At 32.6% G+C, this 18,508-nt stretch overlaps 1 protein-coding gene across 1 annotated transcript; it reads left to right on the forward strand.

Annotated features, from left to right (window-relative positions):
- The first annotated feature begins 1,205 nt into the window (after positions 1-1,205).
- Positions 1,206-2,137, forward strand: LOC121187496 (lysophosphatidic acid receptor 6-like). Its single transcript, XM_041046758.1, has 2 exons — positions 1,206-1,910; positions 1,999-2,137. Exons 1-2 carry the CDS (start codon positions 1,302-1,304, stop codon positions 2,017-2,019), a joined length of 630 nt encoding a protein of 209 aa, XP_040902692.1. The 5' UTR covers positions 1,206-1,301; the 3' UTR covers positions 2,020-2,137.
- The last annotated feature ends 16,371 nt before the right edge of the window (positions 2,138-18,508 follow it).

Here is an 18,508-nt window from a genome sequence, read left to right on the forward strand (position 1 = left end):
CAATTATAGCTTAACTAATTACCTATAACTATAACTAACCTATAACTAACTATAAGTGTAGTCAGACAGAAAATTGGGTGGTGACTTTACACTGCAGAAATAGTAAGACTTCAGAGATCACGACTAAAGGACTGAAAAAAAACTTTAGAAGAGAGTGTGAAGGTGAGTTTGATAGAAATGAAATTAAGTTACAATGATTGAAGTATCCACACTGCCACAGTTGCACTTTTTAAAATTACTTTATTGATCCCTCCTGGGGAAATGACTCTGCATTTTACCCACACCAAGTGAACGAAACACACACACAATCATGCACATGCGCTAGAGACGCTGGGGCAGCGCTGGGGTGGATCACTGCCTTGCTCAGGGGCACCACAGCCATGGTCGCAGATGCAGGGGAGGCGCGTTTCCTTCACCACCACTGTACCCGTTTTTTTGCGCTTGGTCAAGGGATCGAACCCATGACCCTCCGATCTCCGATCTCCGATCCCTTCTCTGCATTGACTCTTGTAAAATTCAGAACAGAATTTAAAATCCTCCCACTCCTACTACAACACCCTTAATGGTCGGGCACCACCATGTCTTAAACTAACACGCAAGCCACATTATTTTCAAATGTGATAATATCTCACTGCAGTCTACATGTGGTTTCTGCTGCCCCAGTCAGCTACTGCACGTTTAGAGTTGCATCATTTGATTTTTTTTGGGTCACCAATAGAGCATGCCAAAAAACAAAAATGCCAGAACCCCTGAATGGAATAATATTGTTTACATTCAAATCAGTTCCTAGGTAAAAGTTTAAATCAGCACAAAACTGATCTGTTTTTAATAATTACTTGTGCACATACTAAATAAATGTGAATTTTAAAATTGCTGACATTAACTGTGTAAAATCTTCTAATCTCACTACAAAGGTTACTGAAAGCTTCTGTGTCACAATCAATTTCCATAAAACTAACCATGTCACAATATAATTATGTGTATAAAAAGCTTTTGTAACCAGATTTGCTTAACCACTCCATATATTACCGAGAAACTGAATGAATACACTATTGCAATTGTGCAAAACGTGAAGACTATAAATGTTGCTGTATTTGTTTTGTAACAAAAACCACATTTCCTGAGCTAAGTGTGTGTTTCCTGTTATATTTTTATCAAGCTCAAGTGACATTCTGAACGTGCGCTGAGTTCATTGCGATTAAGAACAGAGGGGAAAACCGATGTCAATTGAGCTTGACTGCAACGTTTGAAAAAGGACAGAGAAATCTCGCTTTTCCCCTCAGATAGATAGGACCAGCACCATGGTAAAGCTGGTTTATGCTGTTCTGTTTGGCTGCGTTATGGTAGTAGGTCTGCCTCTTAATGCTGTGTCACTGTGGATTCTGTTGCACCGCCACAACCTCAAATCACCCAATGTTGTCTTCATGGTTAACCTGGCAATCTCAGACCTGCTGCTCGTCATCTCCTTGCCACTGAGGGTCTACGTTTATGCCACAGGTACGTGGCCACTGAGTACTACGGCATGCACCTTGGTCACAATTCTCTTCCGCAGCAACATCCGCTCCAGCTTCATCTTCATCACCTTCATCAGCGTGGACCGGCTGCTGGCTGTGGTTTATCCCCTGAAGTCACGCCATCTTCGAACCTCGTCCAACGCCTGGAGAGCTGTTGCGCTCATTTGGATGTTTATTTTGGTGTCGAACATCCCAGAGGGACTGGCCTCTTCAAGAATTCCATGCAACAACAGTGAGCCTACGTGTTTTGAATTTTGCCGGCATCCTCGTCGACCACCAGTTTATTTTCAGACTGTGTTGGTGTTCGCCATGCTGGCGGTCAATGTTGCGTGCACTGCGCTGGTGACTTGGACTCTTCGCAGGAATCTGAATGAGTCTGTAAGGGTCCATAACAAGGTGAATGTCATGATGATTTTTGTCATGAACTTGGTTATGTTTGCCATATGTTTCTTACCTCTGTCAGTTGGTATACTTATAATTACAGATCATTCGATTACACCTTTGATATGGCTTGCAATAATGAACTGCTGTCTGGATCCAGTGTTGTATTACTTTTCTTTGGGTGCCTTCTGGAAGAAAGAAGAGGATGTAGATCTTGCAAGAGAACAATAGACAAAGGACATACCATTTTCTTATTTTCATGAGATGCCACCAGAGATGGGTTCATATTTTGCTCTATATAGTATTATAATAAACAGTATATAGATCCAGTGCCAGAGGTGGTTAGCTTAGCTTATTGTGAAGACTGGAAACAGGGGGATGTAGCTAGCTATATACGAATAGTTCAGCATTTTGGGAATGACATTTAGTTGTTTTTGTTCTGATTAGTACTCTTGTGTCTGTGCTTCTTACACAAGAGTCAGGAAGTGGATTGCAAGCTTACCACAATGACTCTGGCTCTGTTTGAAGTAAAAATAAAAAGAGGCCAAGAAATGGTCTCATAGCATTCTCAAGACATTTTACTTTGTATACCAATAATAAAATGAAGCTACAATGTGACAGATTTGTGTGTTTGCATGTTTAACACCCAAGATGGTTTTCCAGCAGAGAAAAGAAACCCTTATTGTAGCAACATCCTTTACTTATCGTGTGTTTTAACTGTTTGGTCTAATAACGCTGCTTGACTCTCTTATGATGCGACTCAGGCTTTTGTCTTTTTTTATGGTGTCTCAGCAGTGGAGACTGCAGACCTCCAGTCCTAAGCCCTACCAGATTGAAGGACATCTGTGAGGATCTAGATTACCTCATCTACAGAGTTGAAATGATCCAAAAGTCAGCAGTGCTAATGTGGTTAGACACTGAGGATTGGCAAAATAGCCTTATTCTGACTGACTTTATATTAACCTCATATTACAATTACATCATTATTAATAATTAATAATCATTAAAGGACCAGAGTGAAGGAATTAGTGGCATTTAGATAACATGATTCACAGTTTCAGATGATAGAACATTAATGAAAACATAATTATGAACATTATACTGTATTTCTGCCAGTAAATCCCCCTAAATCATACACACTCTGTCATTTAAAGGGTACCATAAAATGTCAAATGAGGATGAGTGGAACAAACAATTTTTATTAGGGCCAGAGCACGAAATTCGTGCGAAGCCCTATTGTAACTGAAGGGATTATTATTATTCTCCTCTTTTATTTTTCTTCCACTGTTTGTCGGCTAATATTATTGAATATATAATAATAATATTGAATATTGAACAAACTTTACAGCCTGGATGACCTTCAAACTCTCAACTGATTTATATGCTCATTTGATGATACAGTCATAGCGCCCCCTGCTGGGAGGGACCCATGTCTATTCTGTTGCTGCATACTGCTGTGCTTCTCTGGGGAGAAGAGTAGGAGAGAGGAGAGGACATAATCTGATACATTTGAAATGTTTTGTCATGGTTCAGAAAACATTGATGAGTAAAAGTTTTCAAAAGCTTTCATCAAAATAACATGGTGTGTGGGCGGAGTAACATCAAAAAGTTGACCCTTCGCCAAAACAAAAGAAATGGATGTATTAGAGGGTGTTTCTCCCTCATACTTAATCTACTTAAGTACTTAACATTTTGAGGCCGTTTGAAAATATTACTTTTTTTGGCCGATTTTGACGCCTTACTATACTATGACGTTTTTCGGCACTTTTTGAGGCCATACTAAAGTATGACATTTTTTTGGCCAAAAAAAACGCCATACTATACTATGACGTTTTTTATGACATTTTGAGGCCAAAAAAAATTTTGACTTTTTTTTTGGCCGATTTTGACGCCATACTATACTATGACGTTTTTTATGACATTTTGAGGCCAGAAAAAATTGTGACTTTTTTTGGCCGATTTTGACGGCATACTATACTATGACGTTTTTTGGCACTTTTTAAGGCCATACTAAAGTATGACTTTTTTTGGCCGATTTAGACGCCATACTATACTATGACGTTTTTTATGACATTTTGAGGCCAAAAAAATTTTGACTTTTTTTGCTCGAAAAAAAGGCCATACTATACTATGACGTTTTTTATGAATTTTTGAGGCCAAAAAAAATGTTGACTTTTTTTGCCCGAAAAAAACGCCATACTATACTATGACGTTTTTTATGACATTTTGAGGCCAAAAATTTTTTTGACTTTTTTTGCCCGAAAAAAAAAACGCCATACTATACTATGACGTTTTTTATGACATTTTGAGGCCAAAAAATTTTTTTGACTTTTTTTGCCTGAAAAAAACGCCATACTATACTATGACGTTTTTTATGACATTTTGAGGCCAAAACAAATTTGGATTTTTTTTGCCCGAAAAAAACGCCATACTATACTATGACATTTTTTATGACATTTTGAAGCCAGAAAAAATTTGGACTTTTTTTGCCCAAAAAAAACGCCATACTATACTATGACGTTTTTTATGACATTTTAGGGCCAAAAAAAATGTTGACTTTTTTTGGCCGATTTTGACGCCATACTATACTATGACGTTTTTTATGACATTTTGAGGCCAAAAAAGTTTTGACTTTTTTTGCCCGAAAAAAACGCCATACTATACTATGACGTTTTTTATGACATTTTGAGGCCAAAAAATTTTTTGACTTTTTTTGCCCGAAAAAAACGCCATACTATACTATGACGTTTTTTTATGACATTTTGAGGCCAAAAAAATTTTTGACTTTTTTTTGGCCGATTTTGACGCCATACTATACTATGACGTTTTTTTTGACATTTTGAGGCCAGAAAAAATTGTGACTTTTTTTGGCCGATTTTGACGGCATACTATACTATGACGTTTTTTGGCACTTTTTAAGGCCATACTAAAGTATGACTTTTTTTGTCCGATTTTGACGCCATACTATACTATGACGTTTTTTATGAATTTTTGAGGCCAAAAAAAATGTTGACGTTTTTTGCCCGAAAAAAAACGCCATACTATACTATGACGTTTTTTATGAATTTTTGAGGCCCAAAAAATTAGGAGTTTTTTTGGACTTTTTTTGGATTTTGAGGCCAAAAAAAATGTTGACTTTTTTTGCCTGAAAAAAACGCCATACTATACTATGACGTTTTTTATGAATTTTTGAGGCCAAAAAATTTTTGGACTTTTTTTGCCCGAAAAAAACGCCATACTATATTATGACGTTTTTTATGACATTTTGAGGCCAAAAAATTTTTGGACTTTTTTTGCCCGAAAAAAACGCCATACTATACTATGACGTTTTTTATGACATTTTGAGGCCAAAAAAAGTTTTGACTTTTTTTGCCCGAAAAAAACACCATACTATACTATGACGTTTTTTATGACATTTTGAGGCCAAAAAATTTTTTGACTTTTTTTGCCCGAAAAAAACGCCATACTACACTATGACGTTTTTTTTATGACATTTTGAGGCCAAAAAATTTTTTGACTTTTTTTTGGCCGATTTTGACGCCATACTACACTATGACGTTTTTTTTGACATTTTGAGGCCAGAAAAAATTGTGACTTTTTTTGGCCGATTTTGACGGCATACTATACTATGACCTTTTTTGGCACTTTTTAAGGCCATACTAAAGTATGACTTTTTTTGTCCGATTTTGACGCCTTACTATACTATGACGTTTTTTATGAATTTTTGAGGCCAAAAAAAATTAGGAGTTTTTTTGGACTTTTTTTGGATTTTGAGGCCAAAAAAAATGTTGACTTTTTTTGCCCGAAAAAAACGCCATACTATACTATGACGTTTTTTATGACATTTTGAGGCCACAAAAAAAGTTGACTTTTTTTGCCCGAAAAAAACGCCATACTATACTATGACATTTTTTATGACATTTTGAGGCCAAAAAATTTTTGGACTTTTTTTGCCCGAAAAAAACGCCATACTATACTATGACGTTTTTTATGAATTTTTGAGGCCAAAAAAAATGTTTACTTTTTTTGCCCGAAAAAAACGCCATACTATACTATGACGTTTTTTATGACATTTTGAGGCCAAAAAAAAAGTTGACTTTTTTTGCCCGAAAAAAACGCCATACTATACTATGACGTTTTTTATGACATTTTGAGGCCAAAAAAAAAGTTGACTTTTTTTGCCCGAAAAAAACGCCATACTATACTATGACGTTTTTTATGAATTTTTGAGGCCAAAAAAAATGTTGACTTTTTTTGCCCGAAAAAAACGCCATACTATACTATGACGTTTTTTATGAATTTTTGAGGCCAAAAAAAATGTTGACTTTTTTGCCCGAAAAAAACGCCATACTATACTATGACGTTTTTTATGACATTTTGAGGCCACAAAAAAAGTTGACTTTTTTTGCCCGAAAAAAACGCCATACTATACTATGACGTTTTTTATGAATTTTTGAGGCCAAAAAAAATGTTGACTTTTTTTGCCCGAAAAAAACGCCATACTATACTATGACGTTTTTTATGAATTTTTGAGGCCAAAAAAAATGTTTACTTTTTTTGCCCGAAAAAAACGCCATACTATACTATGACGTTTTTTATGACATTTTGAGGCCAAAAAAAAAGTTGACTTTTTTTGCCCGAAAAAAACGCCATACTATACTATGACGTTTTTTATGACATTTTGAGGCCAAAAAAAAAGTTGACTTTTTTTGCCCGAAAAAAACGCCATACTATACTATGACGTTTTTTATGAATTTTTGAGGCCAAAAAAAATGTTGACTTTTTTTGCCCGAAAAAAACGCCATACTATACTATGACGTTTTTTATGAATTTTTGAGGCCAAAAAAAATGTTGACTTTTTTGCCCGAAAAAAACGCCATACTATACTATGACGTTTTTTATGACATTTTGAGGCCACAAAAAAAGTTGACTTTTTTTGCCCGAAAAAAACGCCATACTATACTATGACGTTTTTTATGAATTTTTGAGGCCAAAAAAAATGTTGACTTTTTTTGCCCGAAAAAAACGCCATACTATACTATGACGTTTTTTATGAAATTTTGAGGCCAAAAAAAATGTTGACTTTTTTTGCCCGAAAAAAACGCCATACTATACTATGACGTTTTTTATGACATTTTGAGTCCAAAAAATTTTTTGACTTTTTTTGCCCGAAAAAAACGCCATACTATACTATGACGTTTTTTATGACATTTTGAGACCAAAAAATTTTTGGACTTTTTTTGCCCGAAAAAAACGCCATACTATACTATGACGTTTTTTATGAATTTTTGAGGCCAAAAAAAATGTTGACTTTTTTTGCCCGAAAAAATCGCCATACTATACTATGACGTTTTTTATGGATTTTTGAGGCCAAAAAATTTTTGGACTTTTTTTGCCCGAAAAAAACGCCATACTATACTATGACGTTTTTTATGAATTTTTGAGGCCAAAAAAAATGTTGACTTTTTTTGCCCGAAAAAAACGCCATACTATACTATGACGTTTTTTATGACATTTTGAGGCCAAAAAATTTTTGGACTTTTTTTGCCCGAAAAAAACGCCATACTATACTATGACGTTTTTTATGAATTTTTGAGGCCAAAAAAAATGTTGACTTTTTTTGCCCGAAAAAAACGCCATACTATACTATGACGTTTTTTATGAATTTTTGAGGCCAAAAAAAATGTTGACTTTTTTTGCCCGAAAAAAACGCCATACTATACTATGACGTTTTTTATGAAATTTTGAGGCCAAAAAATTTTTGGACTTTTTTTGCCCGAAAAAACGCCATACTATACTATGACGTTTTTTATGAAATTTTGAGACCAAAAAATTTTTGGACTTTTTTTGCCCGAAAAAAACGCCATACTATACTATGACGTTTTTTATGGATTTTTGAGGCCAAAAAATTTTTGGACTTTTTTTGCCCGAAAAAAACGTCATACTATACTATGACGTTTTTTATGAATTTTTGAGGCCAAAAAAAATGTTGACTTTTTTTGCCCGAAAAAAACGCCATACTATACTATGACGTTTTTTATGACATTTTGAGGCCAAAAAATTTTTGGACTTTTTTTGCCCGAAAAAAACGCCATACTATACTATGACATTTTTTATGAATTTTTGAGGTCAAAAAAAATGTTGACTTTTTTTGCCCGAAAAAAACGCCATACTATACTATGACGTTTTTTATGAATTTTTGAGGCCAAAAAAAATGTTGACTTTTTTTGCCCGAAAAAAACGCCATACTATACTATGACGTTTTTTATGAATTTTTGAGGCCAAAAAAAATGTTGACTTTTTTTGCCCGAAAAAAACGCCATACTATACTATGACGTTTTTTATGACATTTTGAGGCCACAAAAAAAGTTGACTTTTTTTACCCGAAAAAAACGCCATACTATACTATGACGTTTTTTATGACATTGTGAGGCCAAAAAATTTTTGGACTTTTTTTGCCCGAAAAAAACGCCATACTATACTATGACGTTTTTTATGAATTTTTGAGGCCAAAAAATTTTTGGACTTTTTTTGCCCGAAAAAAACGCCATACTATACTATGACGTTTTTTATGACATTTTGAGGCCAAAAAATTTTTGGACTTTTTTTGCCCGAAAAAAACGGCATACTATACTATGACGTTTTTTATGAATTTTTGAGGCCAAAAAAAATGTTGACTTTTTTTGCCCGAAAAAATCGCCATACTATACTATGACGTTTTTTATGACATTTTGAGGCCAAAAAATTTTTGGACTTTTTTTGCCCGAAAAAAACGCCATACTATACTATGACTTTTTTTATGAATTTTTGAGGCCAAAAAATTTTTTGACTTTTTTTGCCCGAAAAAAACGCCATACTATACTATGACGTTTTTTATTAATTTTTGAGGCCAAAAAATTTTTGGACTTTTTTTGCCCGAAAAAAACGCCATACTATACTATGGCGTTTTTTATGAATTTTTGAGGCCAAAAAAAAAGTTGACTTTTTTTGCCCGAAAAAAACGCCATACTATACTATGACGTTTTTTATGAATTTTTGAGGCCAAAAAAAATGTTGACTTTTTTTGCCCGAAAAAAACGCCATACTATACTATGACGTTTTTTATGAATTTTTGAGGCCAAAAAAATGTTGACTTTTTTTGCCCGAAAAAATCGCCATACTATACTATGACGTTTTTTATGAATTTTTGAGGCCAAAAATTTTTTTGACTTTTTTTGCCCGAATAAAACGCCATACTATACTATGACGTTTTTTATGAATTTTTGAGGCCAAAAAAAATGTTGACTTTTTTTGCCCGAAAAAAACGCCATACTATACTATGACGTTTTTTATGAATTTTTGAGGCCAAAAAAAATGTTGACTTTTTTTGCCCGAAAAAAACGCCATACTATACTATGACGTTTTTTATGAATTTTTGAGGCCAAAAAAATGTTGACTTTTTTTGCCCGAAAAAATCGCCATACTATACTATGACGTTTTTTATGAATTTTTGAGGCCAAAAATTTTTTTGACTTTTTTTGCCCGAATAAAACGCCATACTATACTATGACGTTTTTTATGAATTTTTGAGGCCAAAAAAAATGTTGACTTTTTTTGCCCGAAAAAAACGCCATACTATACTATGACGTTTTTTATGAAATTTTGAGGCCAAAAAAAATGTTGACTTTTTTTGCCCGAAAAAAACGCCATACTATACTATGACGTTTTTTATGAATTTTTGAGGCCAAAAAAAAGTTGACTTTTTTTGCCCGAAAAAAACGCCATACTATACTATGACGTTTTTTATGACATTTTGAGGCCAAAAAAAAGTTGACTTTTTTTGCCCGAAAAAAACGCCATACTATACTATGACGTTTTTTATGACATTTTGAGGCCAAAAAAAATGTTGACTTTTTTTGCCCGAAAAAAACGCCATACTATACTATGACGTTTTTTATGAATTTTTGAGGCCAAAAAAAATGTTGACTTTTTTTGCCCGAAAAAAACGCCATACTATACTATGACGTTTTTTATGAATTTTTGAGGCCAAAAAAAATGTTGACTTTTTTTGCCCGAAAAAAACGCCATACTATACTATGACATTTTTTATGACATTTTGAGGCCAGAAAAAATTTGGACTTTTTTTGCCCAAAAAAAACGCCATACTATACTATGACGTTTTTTATGACATTTTAGGGCCAAAAAAAATGTTGACTTTTTTTGGCCGATTTTGACGCCATACTATACTATGACGTTTTTTATGACATTTTGAGGCCAAAAAAGTTTTGACTTTTTTTGCCCGAAAAAAACGCCATACTATACTATGACGTTTTTTATGACATTTTGAGGCCAAAAAATTTTTTGACTTTTTTTGCCCGAAAAAAACGCCATACTATACTATGACGTTTTTTTATGACATTTTGAGGCCAAAAAAATTTTTGACTTTTTTTTGGCCGATTTTGACGCCATACTATACTATGACGTTTTTTTTGACATTTTGAGGCCAGAAAAAATTGTGACTTTTTTTGGCCGATTTTGACGGCATACTATACTATGACGTTTTTTGGCACTTTTTAAGGCCATACTAAAGTATGACTTTTTTTGTCCGATTTTGACGCCATACTATACTATGACGTTTTTTATGAATTTTTGAGGCCAAAAAAAATGTTGACTTTTTTTGCCCGAAAAAAAAACGCCATACTATACTATGACGTTTTTTATGACATTTTGAGGCCAAAAAATTTTTGGACTTTTTTTGCCCGAAAAAAACGCCATACTATACTATGACGTTTTTTATGAATTTTTGAGGCCAAAAAATTTTTTGACTTTTTTTGCCCGAAAAAAACGCCATACTATACTATGACGTTTTTTATTAATTTTTGAGGCCAAAAAATTTTTGGACTTTTTTTGCCCGAAAAAAACGCCATACTATACTATGACGTTTTTTATGAATTTTTGAGGCCAAAAAAAATGTTGACTTTTTTTGCCCGAAAAAAACGCCATACTATACTATGACGTTTTTTATGACATTTTGAGGCCACAAAAAAAGTTGACTTTTTTTACCCGAAAAAAACGCCATACTATACTATGACGTTTTTTATGACATTGTGAGGCCAAAAAATTTTTGGACTTTTTTTGCCCGAAAAAAACGCCATACTATACTATGACGTTTTTTATGAATTTTTGAGGCCAAAAAATTTTTGGACTTTTTTTGCCCGAAAAAAACGCCATACTATACTATGACGTTTTTTATGAAATTTTGAGGCCAAAAAATTTTTGGACTTTTTTTGCCCGAAAAAACGCCATACTATACTATGACGTTTTTTATGACATTTTGAGGCCAAAAAATTTTTGGACTTTTTTTGCCCGAAAAAAACGCCATACTATACTATGACGTTTTTTATGACATTTTGAGGCCAAAAAATTTTTGGACTTTTTTTGCCCGAAAAAAACGGCATACTATACTATGACGTTTTTTATGAATTTTTGAGGCCAAAAAAAATGTTGACTTTTTTGCCCGAAAAAAACGCCATACTATACTATGACGTTTTTTATGAATTTTTGAGGCCAAAAAAATGTTGACTTTTTTTGCCCGAAAAAATCGCCATACTATACTATGACGTTTTTTATGAATTTTTGAGGCCAAAAATTTTTTTGACTTTTTTTGCCCGAATAAAACGCCATACTATACTATGACGTTTTTTATGAATTTTTGAGGCCAAAAAAAATGTTGACTTTTTTTGCCCGAAAAAAACGCCATACTATACTATGACGTTTTTTATGAATTTTTGAGGCCAAAAAAAATGTTGACTTTTTTTGCCCGAAAAAAACGCCATACTATACTATGACATTTTTTATGACATTTTGAGGCCAGAAAAAATTTGGACTTTTTTTGCCCAAAAAAAACGCCATACTATACTATGACGTTTTTTATGACATTTTAGGGCCAAAAAAAATGTTGACTTTTTTTGGCCGATTTTGACGCCATACTATACTATGACGTTTTTTATGACATTTTGAGGCCAGAAAAAATTGTGACTTTTTTTGGCCGATTTTGACGGCATACTATACTATGACGTTTTTTGGCACTTTTTAAGGCCATACTAAAGTATGACTTTTTTTGGCCGATTTTGACGCCATACTATACTATGACGTTTTTTATGACATTTTGAGGCCAAAAAAATTTTGACTTTTTTTGCCCGAAAAAAAGGCCATACTATACTATGACGTTTTTTATGAATTTTTGAGGCCAAAAAAAATGTTGACTTTTTTTGCCCGAAAAAAACGCCATACTATACTATGACGTTTTTTATGACATTTTGAGGCCAAAAAAAATGTTGACTTTTTTTGCCCGAAAAAAAAAACGCCATACTATACTATGACGTTTTTTATGACATTTTGAGGCCAAAAAATTTTTTTGACTTTTTTGCCTGAAAAAAACGCCATACTATACTATGACGTTTTTTATGAATTTTTGAGACCAAAAAATTTTTGGACTTTTTTTACCCGAAAAAAACGCCATACTATACTATGACGTTTTTTATGAATTTTTGAGGCCAAAAAAAATGTTGACTTTTTTTGCCCGAAAAAATCGCCATACTATACTATGACGTTTTTTATGACATTTTGAGGCCAAAAAATTTTTGGACTTTTTTTGCCCGAAAAAAACGCCATACTATACTATGACGTTTTTTATGAATTTTTGAGGCCAAAAAAAATGTTGACTTTTTTTGCCCGAAAAAAACGCCATACTATACTATGACGTTTTTTATGACATTTTGAGGCCAAAAAAAAAGTTGACTTTTTTTGCCCGAAAAAAACGCCATACTATACTATGACGTTTTTTATGACATTGTGAGGCCAAAAAAAATGTTGACTTTTTTTGCCCGAAAAAAACGCCATACTATACTATGACGTTTTTTATGACATTTTGAGGCCAAAAAATTTTTGGACTTTTTTTGCCCGAAAAAAACGCCATACTATACTATGACGTTTTTTATGAATTTTTGAGGTCAAAAAAAATGTTGACTTTTTTTGCCCGAAAAAAACGCCATACTATACTATGACGTTTTTTATGAATTTTTGAGGCCAAAAAAAATGTTGACTTTTTTTGCCCGAAAAAAACGCCATACTATACTATGACGTTTTTTATGAATTTTTGAGGCCAAAAAAAATGTTGACTTTTTTTGCCCGAAAAAAACGCCATACTATACTATGACGTTTTTTATGACATTTTGAGGCCACAAATAAAGTTGACTTTTTTTGCCCGAAAAAAACGCCATACTATACTATGACGTTTTTTATGACATTGTGAGGCCAAAAAATTTTTGGACTTTTTTTGCCCGAAAAAAACGGCATACTATACTATGACGTTTTTTATGACATTTTTGAGGCCAAAAAAAATGTTGACTTTTTTTGCCCGAAAAAAACGCCATACTATACTATGACGTTTTTTATGACATTTTGAGGCCAAAAAATTTTTGGACTTTTTTTGCCCGAAAAAAACGCCATACTATACTATGACGTTTTTTATGAAATTTTGAGGCCAAAAAATTTTTGGACTTTTTTTGCCCGAAAAAACGCCATACTATACTATGACGTTTTTTATGACATTTTGAGGCCAAAAAATTTTTGGACTTTTTTTGCCCGAAAAAAACGCCATACTATACTATGACGTTTTTTATGACATTTTGAGGCCAAAAAATTTTTGGACTTTTTTTGCCCGAAAAAAACGGCATACTATACTATGACGTTTTTTATGAATTTTTGAGGCCAAAAAAAATGTTGACTTTTTTTGCCCGAAAAAATCGCCATACTATACTATGACGTTTTTTATGAATTTTTGAGGCCAAAAAAAATGTTGACTTTTTTGCCCGAAAAAAACACCATACTATACTATGACGTTTTTTATGAATTTTTGAGGCCAAAAAAAATGTTGACTTTTTTTGCCCGAAAAAAACGCCATACTATACTATGATGTTTTTTATGACATTTTGAGGCCAAAAGATTTTTGGACTTTTTTTGCCCGAAAAAAACGCCATACTATACTATGACGTTTTTTATGAATTTTTGAGGCCAAAAAATCTTTGGACTTTTTTTGCCCGAAAAAAACGCCATACTATACTATGACGTTTTTTATGACATTTTGAGGCCAAAAAAAAAGTTGACTTTTTTTGCCCGAAAAAAACGCCATACTATACTATGACGTTTTTTATGAATTTTTGAGGCCAAAAAATTTTGGGACTTTTTTTGACCGAAAAAAACGCCATACTATACTATGACGTTTTTTATGAAATTTTGAGGCCAAAAAAAATGTTGACTTTTTTTGCCCGAAAAAAACGCCATACTATACTATGACGTTTTTTATGAAATTTTGAGGCCAAAAAATTTTTGGACTTTTTTTGCCCGAAAAAAACGCCATACTATACTATGACGTTTTTTATGGATTTTTGAGGCCAAAAAATTTTTGGACTTTTTTTGCCCGAAAAAAACGTCATACTATACTATGACGTTTTTTATGAATTTTTGAGGCCAAAAAAAATGTTGACTTTTTTTGCCCGAAAAAAACGCCATACTATACTATGACGTTTTTTATGACATTTTGAGGCCAAAAAATTTTTTGACTTTTTTTGCCCGAAAAAAACGCCATACTATACTATGACGTTTTTTATGAATTTTTGAGGCCAAAAAAAATGTTGACTTTTTTTGCCCGAAAAAAACGCAATACTATACTATGACGTTTTTTATGAATTTTTGAGGCCAAAAAAAATGTTGACTTTTTTTGCCCGAAAAAAACGCCATACTATACTATGACGTTTTTTATGAATTTTTGAGGCCAAAAAAAATGTTGACTTTTTTTGCCCGAAAAAAACGCCATACTATACTATGACGTTTTTTATGACATTTTGAGGCCACAAAAAAAGTTGACTTTTTTTGCCCGAAAAAAACGCCATACTATACTATGACGTTTTTTATGACATTTTGAGGCCAAAAAATTTTTGGACTTTTTTTGCCCGAAAAAAATGCCATACTATACTATGACGTTTTTTATGACATTTTGAGGCCAAAAAATTTTTGGACTTTTTTTGCCCGAAAAAAACGGCATACTATACTATGACGTTTTTTATGAATTTTTGAGGCCAAAAAAAATGTTGACTTTTTTTGCCCGAAAAAATCGCCATACTATACTATGACGTTTTTTATGAATTTTTGAGGCCAAAAAAAATGTTGACTTTTTTTGCCCGAAAAAAACGCCATACTATACTATGACGTTTTTTATGACATTTTGAGGCCAAAAAATTTTTGGACTTTTTTTGCCCGAAAAAAAGCCATACTATACTATGACTTTTTTTATGAATTTTTGAGGCCAAAAAATTTTTTGACTTTTTTTGCCCGAAAAAAACGCCATACTATACTATGACGTTTTTTATGACATTTTGAGGCCAAAAAATTTTTGGACTTTTTTTGCCCGAAAAAAACGCCATACTATACTATGACGTTTTTTATGACATTTTGAGGCCAAAAAATTTTTTGACTTTTTTTGCCCGAAAAAAACGCCATACTATACTATGACGTTTTTTATGAATTTTTGAGGCCAAAAAAAATGTTGACTTTTTTTGCCCGAAAAAAACGCAATACTATACTATGACGTTTTTTATGAATTTTTGAGGCCAAAAAAAATGTTGACTTTTTTTGCCCGAAAAAAACGCCATACTATACTATGACGTTTTTTATGAATTTTTGAGGCCAAAAAAAATGTTGACTTTTTTTGCCCGAAAAAAACGCCATACTATACTATGACGTTTTTTATGACATTTTGAGGCCACAAAAAAAGTTGACTTTTTTTGCCCGAAAAAAACGCCATACTATACTATGACGTTTTTTATGACATTTTGAGGCCAAAAAATTTTTGGACTTTTTTTGCCCGAAAAAAATGCCATACTATACTATGACGTTTTTTATGACATTTTGAGGCCAAAAAATTTTTGGACTTTTTTTGCCCGAAAAAAACGGCATACTATACTATGACGTTTTTTATGAATTTTTGAGGCCAAAAAAAATGTTGACTTTTTTTGCCCGAAAAAAACGCCATACTATACTATGACGTTTTTTATGAATTTTTGAGGCCAAAAAAATGTTGACTTTTTTTGCCCGAAAAAATCGCCATACTATACTATGACGTTTTTTATGAATTTTTGAGGCCAAAAAAAATGTTGACTTTTTTTGCCCGAAAAAATCGCCATACTATACTATGACGTTTTTTATGACATTTTGAGGCCAAAAAATTTTGGGACTTTTTTTGCCCGAAAAAAACGCCATACTATACTATGACGTTTTTTATGAATTTTTGAGGCCAAAAAAAATGTTGACTTTTTTTGCCCGAAAAAAACACCATACTATACTATGACGTTTTTTATGAATTTTTGAGGCCAAAAAAAATGTTGACTTTTTTTGCCCGAAAAAAACGCCATACTATACTATGACGTTTTTTATGACATTTTGAGGCCAAAAAATTTTTGGACTTTTTTTGCCCGAAAAAAACGCCATACTATACTATGACGTTTTTTATGAATTTTTGAGGCCAAAAAATCTTTGGACTTTTTTTGCCCGAAAAAAACGCCATACTATACTATGACGTTTTTTATGACATTTTGAGGCCAAAAAAAAAGTTGACTTTTTTTGCCCGAAAAAAACGCCATACTATACTATGACGTTTTTTATGACATTTTGAGGCTACAAAAAAAGTTGACTTTTTTTGCCCGAAAAAAACGCCATACTATACTATGACGTTTTTTATGACATTTTGAGGCCAAAAAATTTTTGGACTTTTTTTGCCCGAAAAAAACGGCATACTATACTATGACGTTTTTTATGACATTTTTGAGGCCAAAAAAAATGTTGACTTTTTTTGCCCGAAAAAAACGTCATACTATACTATGACGTTTTTTATGACATTTTGAGGCCAAAAAATTTTTGGACTTTTTTTGCCCGAAAAAAACGCCATACTATACTATGACGTTTTTTATGAATTTTTGAGGCCAAAAAAAATGTTGACTTTTTTTGCCCGAAAAAAACGCCATACTATACTATGACGTTTTTTATGAATTTTTGAGGCCAAAAATTTTTTGGACTTTTTTTGCCCAAAAAAAAACGCCATACTATACTTTGACGTTTTTTTATGAATTTTTGAGGCCAAAAAAAATGTTGACTTTTTTTGCACGAAAAAAACGCCATACTATACTATGACGTTTTTTATGACATTTTGAGGCCAAAAAATTTTTTGACTTTTTTTGCCCGAAAAAAACGCCATACTATACTATGACGTTTTTTATGAATTTTTGAGGCCAAAAAAAATGTTGACTTTTTTTGCCCGAAAAAAACGCCATACTATACTATGACGTTTTTTATGACATTTTGAGGCCAAAAATTTTTGGACTTTTTTTGCCCGAAAAAAACGCCATACTATACTATGATGTTTTTTATGACATTTTGAGGCCAAAAAATTTTTGGACTTTTTTTGCCCGAAAAAACGCCATACTATACTATGACGTTTTTTATGACATTTTGAGGCCAAAAAATTTTTGGACTTTTTTTGCCCGAAAAAAACGCCATACTATACTATGACGTTTTTTATGAATTTTTGAGGCCAAAAAATTTTTGGACTTTTTTTGCCCGAAAAAAACGCCATACTATACTATGACGTTTTTTATGAAATTTTGAGACCAAAAAAAATGTTTACTTTTTTTGCCCGAAAAAAACGCCATACTATACTATGACGTTTTTTATGAATTTTTGAGGCCAAAAAAAATGTTGACTTTTTTTGCCCGAAAAAAACGCCATACTATACTATGACGTTTTTTATGACATTTTGAGGCCAAAAAATTTTTGGACTTTTTTTGCCCGAAAAAAACGCCATACTATACTATGACGTTTTTTATGACATTTTGAGGCCAAAAAATTTTTGGACTTTTTTTGCCCGAAAAAACGCCATACTATATTATGACGTTTTTTATGACATTTTGAGGCCAAAAAATTTTTGGACTTTTTTTGCCCGAAAAAAACGCCATACTATACTATGACGTTTTTTATGAATTTTTGAGGCCAAAAAATTTTTGGACTTTTTTTGCCCGAAAAAAACGCCATACTATACTATGACGTTTTTTATGAAATTTTGAGGCCAAAAAAAATGTTGACTTTTTTTGCCCGAAAAAAACGCCATACTATACTATGACGTTTTTTATGAATTTTTGAGGCCAAAAAAAATGTTGACTTTTTTTGCCCGAAAAAAACGCCATACTATACTATGACGTTTTTTATGAATTTTTGAGGCCAAAAAAAATGTTGACTTTTTTGCCCGAAAAAAACGCCATACTATACTATGACGTTTTTTATGACATTTTGAGGCCAAAAAAAAAGTTGACTTTTTTTGCCCGAAAAAAACGCCATACTATACTATGACGTTTTTTATGACATTTTGAGGCCAAAAAATTTTTGGACTTTTTTTGCCCGAAAAAAACGCCATACTATACTATGACGTTTTTTATGAATTTTTGAGGCCAAAAAAAATGTTGACTTTTTTTGCCCGAAAAAAACGCCATACTATACTATGACGTTTTTTATGAAATTTTGAGGCC

This window comes from Toxotes jaculatrix, chromosome 9, assembly GCF_017976425.1.
Source record: "Toxotes jaculatrix isolate fToxJac2 chromosome 9, fToxJac2.pri, whole genome shotgun sequence".
Taxonomy (NCBI): Eukaryota; Metazoa; Chordata; class Actinopteri; family Toxotidae; genus Toxotes; species Toxotes jaculatrix.

Bases quoted from the DNA above. Each gene is read 5' to 3' on its own strand.
- LOC121187496 (XM_041046758.1), top strand. From the start codon at position 1,302: ATGGTAAAGCTGGTTTATGCTGTTCTGTTTGGCTGCGTTATGGTAGTA. The intron at 1,911-1,998 runs GTGAATGTCATG...TTATAATTACAG, and splicing joins CTGTAAGGGTCCATAACAAG to ATCATTCGATTACACCTTTG.